The sequence below is a fragment of the Babylonia areolata genome, chromosome 7 (assembly GCF_041734735.1).
Source record: "Babylonia areolata isolate BAREFJ2019XMU chromosome 7, ASM4173473v1, whole genome shotgun sequence".
NCBI lineage: Eukaryota > Metazoa > Mollusca > Gastropoda > Neogastropoda > Buccinidae > Babylonia > Babylonia areolata.
In genome coordinates this window covers 34,431,090-34,439,213 of record NC_134882.1, presented here as the reverse complement: position 1 = coordinate 34,439,213, position 8,124 = coordinate 34,431,090, and the positions used below count along the sequence as shown (strand labels likewise).

Here is an 8,124-nt window from a genome sequence, read left to right as displayed (position 1 = left end):
ACACCACAGGACAAGCAGGACACCACAAGACAAGCAGGACACCATAAAGGACAACCAGGACACCACAGGACAAGCAGGACACCACAAGACAAGCAGGACACCATAAAGAACAACCAGGACACCACAAGACAAGCAGGACACCACAAGACAAGCAGGACACCACAAGACAAGCAGGACACCATAAAGGACAACCAGGACACCACAGGACAAGCAGGACACCACAAGACAACCAGGACACCATAAAGAACAACCAGGACACCACAGGACAAGCAGGACACCACAAGACAAGCAGGACACCATAAAGGACAAGCAGGACACCACAAGACAAGCAGGACACCACAAGACAACCAGGACACCATAAAGGACAACCAGAACACCACAAGACAAGCAGGACACCACAAGACAAGCAGGACACCATAAAGGACAAGCAGGACACCACAAGACAAGCAGGACTGTGAGACAGACAAGCAGGACGCCAAACTTGTGAAAGTTTCAGGATGACATGACAAAAGCAGGACACCATGAACCGAGTACGACAGAGTGAAACACTCAGTACAGAACACACACACAGACACATAGACACACACAGACACACACACACACACACACACACACACACACACTAACCTTCAGCCCCGCCCCAACTGTCCAGCGGCAGCATACGGTTGACCTTTCCCTGTGGGTAGTACTGGCTCCTGATGAGCATGATCACAGTGGTGGTCACCAGAACGGTCAGCACGCCCATGAAGCATTTGAGGTCTCTCCGGGAGTAGTGCCGCGTCAGCTTACGGCGCCAGGTCAGCATTGTGTTGGGAAGTTCTTCGTCAGCAGTCCCTGAACACCACCACCCCCACTGTCTGGTCGATACTTTGGAGCGTCACGGCGGCTGACAGAAACATGTATTTGTATTGTATTTGTATTTGTATTTCTTTTTATCACAACAGACTTCTCTGTGTGAAATTCGGACTGCTCTCGCCAGGGAGAGCGCGTCGCTATACTACAGCGCCACCCTTTTTATTTGTTTTTCCTATCCAAGTGGATTGTTCTACAGAATTTTTCCAGGAAAACCCTTTTCTTGCCGCGGGTTCTTTTACGTGCGCTAAGTGCATGCTGCACACAGGACCTCGGTTTATCGTCTCATCCGAATGACTAGCGTCCAGACCACCAACTCAAGGTCTAGTGGAGGGGGAGAAAATATTGGTAGCTGAGCCGTGATTCGAACCAGCGCGCTCAGATTCTCTCGCTTCCTAGGCGGACGTGTTACCTCTTGGCCACCACTCCATGAGTGGGTTGAGTGCCAGGACTGAAGCTGCAACTGCTGGGGTTCTTTTTTTATTATTACTTCCTTCTGTGCTCTCACGCATAAGAACAAATGCACACGTGCTCGCAACCCCCCACCCCCCTCAACTGCCCCCAATCCCCCTGCCCCCAATCCCCCCCCACCCCCCGCGCACACACACACACACACACACACACACACACACACACACATTCTCTCTCCCTCTCTCTCTCTCTCTCTCTTAAAATGAAATAATGATAAGAACAAAAATATCATGTTTTCGAAATCATATAACCATTTTAATTTAGAGCTTCTTTTTTTTGTTAATGTGCATCAGAAGTAATAGAAACAAATGAACAGTTTACACATCTACGATGAATATTTTATAATCCATGAAATTTTGAAAAGGCTACAGAACAACTGGCAAAACAAAGGAATAAGATGTTTCAATAGTCGTGAAGGAACTTTTGAAAATGAGAACACAAGCATACGTATGATTTCGAAATTATTTGTTAGTCTTGTTTCACAAACACAAACGTATCAGCCGAAATGTGGTTCCTCGCGTGTGAAAATGCAGACTGTATTCGACCAGATGAACTGAGCAAATATCCATAAAAGGTTGAACATTGTCAGCCAGGTAAAAGGCTATAATTTTGGTTTCACGTGACAAGAAAAAACTCGTTTGTTAGACTTGTGTATGAAGATAAGCTTGAACAGGAGGTAAAGCAGCCAACTATATCAGAGTGATATTACATCTTGGTTTAGGACATGTTTGGGATAATAAGTACAATCAATATTCACACTAGAATCTGCATGTGTTTCATTTTGGCAGAGAGACAAATCTGGAAAAGAAAAGTGATAAAATTACTGATGAATACAGAAACAAACCTTATTTACTAGGACGATATCTTAGTAGGGTTTTTAAAAATTTCATTGTGCAAACTAACAATATCCTGTCATCTCGCAATAGAAAAGGGTAGATAATTTTGAGTCCAAAAAGAAAGAAGACAATGCTTATGTTGTTAAAAAGAAGAAGACGGATACACTGATTTTTTTTTTAGATAACTCAAAATCCTTTAACTCACTCAGTACGGCCAGTCTTCTCTTCTCCTCTACACAGACCCCTCGGATGTCCAGTGGGTGTCTCAATGACCCAACCTTTAGCTTCCGTCGTCAGAATTGTAGTATTCTTTGTCAACATTCACCTCTTCAGTATAAGAGCCTTCCGCTTGCAATATTTTAATGATGGTAATTGGGGTGAAACGCTGTTAGCGTCGTCTCTTTCGCCGTTCGTATGGAGAGAGTTAAAATGCTATCAAATCAAGTGATCATCCTGGAAGGCATGTTTGGAAATTTTGTTTACAGCTATTATCAGAAAAGTCGTCGGCGGCCAAACAAACAGTTCAGTTTCTTTTTGTTTTATGTTTATTGTTCAATTACATTTTGCCGGTGTATGTGAGTGCGTATGTTTATCTTATAAAACTGGTTTAGGTTTATAATTGCCAGTCAATTTTTGGTTCTGATTCTGATTCTGATTCTCTCTCTCTCTCTCCCTCTCTCTCTCTCTCTCTCTCTCTCTCTCTCTCTCTCTCTCTCACACACACACACACACACACACACACACACACGCGCGCGTGCGCGCGCGCGCACGCACGCACACGCACGCACACACACACACATTCTCGCACGCGCGTGGATAATACCGAAAACCTCGTCCAAATACAACACCCTAACCCTAACTCTAATCTAACACAACAACCTCCAAGTGTCCTGTGCGCAGAGAGGTCAGAGCGCTGAACATCTGCCGACGGGCTCTGCGGGGCCTCGAGTTCGATTCCCGACTTCCTACCATGGTCTAAGGACGGAGGTTTTCCAGCTTTCCCAATCTGCAGAGAGGTCAGAGTGCTGAACATCTGACGGGCCCCACAGGGCCTCTGGTTCGATTCCCGGCTTCCTACCATGGTTTATTTAAGGACGGAGGTTTTCCAGCTTTCCCAGTCTGCACTGACGGACTCAAGTAACCAGTTGTGCACGGCAAAGCATACGACTGCGCGCCGTGGTCAAAAGTTTTCATTGCAGATTTCGTTCAGTTGTCAATGTCAGAGTTCGGTGGGTTATAGACACCTTGAATACACCCAGCACTCAGACCCACCCAAGAAATATGACTGGCTAAAGAAAAGTCACAACCCTGTGAGACATTAAGGTTCTCCGACCAAATTTCCGAGAACACAGAAAATAAAGAGTAACGCTGGCCTCTGCCCCCCCAGCCCTCTCAATCTTCCCCCTCCCTCCCCATGTATGTATGTATGTATATATGTCTGTATGTATATATGTATGTATAGATAGATAGATAGATAGATAGATATCGAAAGATGAAATGAATCAAACTGGAATGAGGAAACTGATCGAGGCAGATGTCGACGATGAACAATGAAAAAAGAAGAAGAAAGTCAGTGGTTGTTTATCAAAAGTAAAATCCAGAATTGGAGAAAAATGTGTCATTCATGTAGATATATATATATAGAGATAGATAAGAGTTCAGTCTGTTTGACTCTCATTATTACCTCAGCACTACTGCTTCATCTTTTTAATTAATAAACATGACAGTGGCAGTAATTCAGCTAATCAACCAACATTTACCAAGCAATAAGAATTTTCGCTCTTTGTTAGACAGGGGGTACCTATTTCAAACCATCAGTTAGTACACTGTTAGCGACTGACAGCAGACTACTGTTTGATGATATTGCTCAACGTCGTCGTCACCTGAGCGCGCTGGTTCGAATCACGGCTCAGCCGCCGATATTTTCTCCCCCTCCACTAGACCTTGAGTGGTGGTCTGGACGCTAGTCATTCGGATGAGACAATAAACCGAGGTCCCGTGTGCAGCATGCACTTAGCGCACGTAAAAGAACCCACGGCAACAAAAGCGTTGTTCCTGGCAAAATTCTGTAGAAAAATCCACTGCGATAGGAAAAACAAATAAAACTGCACGCAGGAAAAAATACAAAAAAAAATGGGTGGCCCTGTAGTTTAGCGACGCGCTCTCCCTGGGGAGAGCAGCCCGAATTTCACATAGAGAAATCTGTTGTGATAAAAAGAAATACAAATACAAATACAAATACACCTCACTCGCTTTCACAATCGTAATCTCAATACCAACGTACGTGTGTGCAGACGGAAGGACACAGCACCCGACGATTCTGAACACACACACACTGACAGTGACTCCAAACAGTACAGACCGCAAACCTCATGCGCCGCTTTGGGAAGTGATCACGGAGAACACACACCACCTTTGTATAATCAAACAGTAGCTATTGCCTGTATGGCTTGGTTGGATTATCCCAGGGCAGATCAATAGCAGCCCGTGCAAAAAGCAGGCGTAGTGTGTCAAAAATCTGTTGACTATGCTAAAGACAGACGACTGAGTGGGCGATAACGATCGTTCCAAATCGACATCATCTCTCACATCAAATATGATTAGGCCCAGCCATATAGATATAGCCTATAACTGAATAGAAGGTAAAGTAAAACCCTTAACATTTTTTTTTTTCTTTTTTTAAAGACGCTGACCATCAACTGTTTTCTGTTTTTTGAAGGGTGGTGAGGGGGTGAGGTGGGGGGGGGGAGGCAGACCTGTGTATAAAGGGAAGACATGGAGAAGAGGAGATTCACGACGTCACCCACCCGATAACTGTCAGGACACAGCGAGCAGCCCCGTCGGACAGCCAGGCTGAACTGCACCCCACAGAACACCCAACTCAGGCCAAGGACCCAACGCCTGAACCACAACGCACTTCATAGAGAAAGACCACACCACCCTTCATAGAGAAAGATCACACCACCCTTCATAGAGAAAGACCACACCACCCTTAATCATAGAGAAAGACCACACCACCCTTAATCATAGAGAAAGACCACACCACACCACCCTTCATAGAGAAAGACCACACCACCCTTAATCATAGAGAAAGACTACACCACACCACCCTTCATAGAGAAAGACCACACCACCCTTAATCATAGAGAAAGACTACACCACACCACACTTCATAGAGAAAGACCACACCACCCTTCATAGAGGAAGACCACACCACCCTTCACTAGAGAAAGACTACACCACACCACCCTTCATAAAGAAACACCACACCACCTTTCATAGAGAAACACCACACCACCCTTCATAGAGACCACACCACCATTCATAGAGAAACACCACACCACCCTTCATAGAGAAACACCACACCACCCTTCATAAAGAAACACCACACCACCCTTAATCATAGAGAAACACCACACCACCCTTCATAGAGAAACACCACACCACACCACCCTTCATAGAGAAAGACCACACCACCCTTTATAAAGAAACACCACACCACCCTTCATAAAGAAAGACCACGGCACCACCCTTCATAAAGAAACACCACACCACCCTTAATCATAGAGAAACACCACACCACCCTTCATAGAGAAACACTACACTACCCTTCATAGAGAAAGACCACACCACACCACCCTTCAAAGAGAAGCACCACACCACCCTTCATAAAGAAACACCACACCACCCTTTATAAAGAAACACCACACCACCCTTCATAAAGAAAGACCACGGCACCACCCTTCATAGAGAAACACCACACCACCCTTCATAGAGAAACACTACACTACCCTTCATAGAGAAAGACCACACCACACCACCCTTCATAGAGAAGCACCACACCACCTTTGCAGTAACACCTTGGTAAGTACCTTTATAAGTGTCTGCCTTCGAAGGAATCCATCATACCCTTCTGTCCCCCATAAAGCTTTTACTCTATTAATTCATACATATTTCTCAGTACCATATCCTACATATTCCTCCTAGTCGGTTATTTTCCCCGGCCAAAGAAAGATGGAAAAATGTTTCTTCAACAACATAGAATTTGTTATTGACAACCCCTTGCGAACGCACACTGACACATACGTGCACACACACCCGTGGGAGAGAGAGAGAGAGAGAGAGAGAGAGAGAGAGAGAGAGAGAGAGAGATTCCATATGCATATAAATAGTACACGAAAAAAAAATGTCACATGTGAACGAGGGAGGGACACAGAGGGGGGGGGTGATTGGGGGAGGCAACCAAGCTTAGAGAGAGAACACACACACACACACACACACACACACACACACACACACACACACACACACACACACACACACACACACACACACACACACACACACACAGGTATAGACAGGTGGTGAAGTTTTTAGGTGTTTATCTTACTTCAAAGCTGACATGGAACATTCACTTTGATTACATCTTAACAAAGGCAAGGAAAAGTATCAATTTTATGAAAATTATAAGCCGCTTACCCTGGGGAATGGATAAAAAAAACATTGATTCATCTTGCCATGGCCCTTGTAAGATCTAAGATAACCTATGCACAAGAAGTATTTTTCAGTGCACCTAAATATCTATTACAAAAGATTCAAAGTGTAGACTGTAAGGCTAGCAAAATTGCCCTCGGAGTGCCCTCTCATGCATCCAATCAGGAAACATACAAAACAGCCGGAATTCTTCCCTTAAATGAACATCGTGAGTTAGCAACAGCAAAATGCGCTGTGAGATACACTTCAATGACAAAAAATTTCATTGCTGATGAACTGACAGTAAGATCTGACACTGATTTTCCTAAAAGAGCTAAAGCCATTTCATCACAAGAAACAGTTGCAACTTACATTTCAAATCTGTTAAAAGAATCTGATGTTAACATGAAAGAGTTAGCTGCAAAACCACATCATTCTCCTGTTCCTTTTTGGGAAATGTTGAAAGCGGATTTTGATATCACTTATTCTGAAACAAAAAAGGAAGAAAACATCAATATCACGACAAGTACTGCCACAATTCATATAACAGAAAAATATCAGAATCATCTCCCTATATTTACAGATGGATCTGTTCTTGATGACAAAAATGCTGGTGCGGCTTTCTATATTCCTGCCTTTAAAGTTGAAATACTTTATTGGAAAACATCTTTCCATATTCGCAGCTGAGCTGATTGCTATTATACAAGCTCTGAACTACTTAGTGAGCCATCAAATAGTTTTCTCGAAAACAGCATTCTTTGTTGATTCCAAATCAGTACTTTACGCTCTGGAATTATTCAGCCTTGAAACAAGACCTGACTTAGTTATTGAGGCAAATCATTTGGTACATTGTTTAAGGATTAAAGGGACTGAGGTCAGTTTTTGTTGGGTACCTTCTCATGTGGGCATTAATGGCAATGAAACTGCTGATAAAGCAGCTAAAAGAGGAGCACAAGATTCAGAAAAATCGACAAAAATACATGTCCGTCTTTCCGTAAAAGAGGCATACACTTTGTTAGAAAAATCAGCATGGGGTCGATTTCATAACCGATGGAAGTTAAAGCTTTTAAAACATAAAGGAACATTATTCCCCGAGAATATTATTACAGGAAAGATACTGAATCCATCAGCTTGCTATACAAGATTAATAACCTCTACTATCTTCCGTATAAAACTTGATGCGCTGAAGATAAAGTATAGTAAAAATGTTACATCCATCTGTGGTAAGCAGTTTAGCTTGCATCATTGTTTGTTTCACTGTCAGCAGTTTTGTACCTTCTTGCCCAAGTATTTCAAAGAGAATAATAATTCTGCAGATGATTTTTGTAAAGTTATTTATGACGAGGTTCTTATAGTCGAACTTTCACAGGCATTAGTCTCTACATTCCTTTAATGCACTTCAGAATTGTGTTAATGGTTTCTGATTATTATCATTATTATTATTGAATTGTTACTGTTAAATGTAATTGCATGTTAGTTATACATTTTACGG

General features: G+C 43.2%; 1 protein-coding gene across 2 annotated transcripts in view; it reads right to left on the bottom strand.

The window, feature by feature from the left end:
- The window catches only part of LOC143284240 (alpha-(1,3)-fucosyltransferase C-like), a 13,312-nt gene extending 8,726 nt beyond the window's left edge, over positions 1-4,586 (bottom strand). For both annotated transcript variants that reach the window (XM_076590913.1, XM_076590916.1), the window contains exons 1-2: positions 4,444-4,586; positions 628-886 (exon numbers count right to left, since the gene is read on the bottom strand). In XM_076590913.1, coding sequence (XP_076447028.1) covers positions 628-805 — 178 coding nt within the window. In that variant the 5' untranslated portion in view covers positions 806-886; positions 4,444-4,586. The remainder of the gene's footprint in view (positions 1-627; positions 887-4,443) is intronic.
- Positions 4,587-8,124: the final 3,538 nt, after the last annotated feature.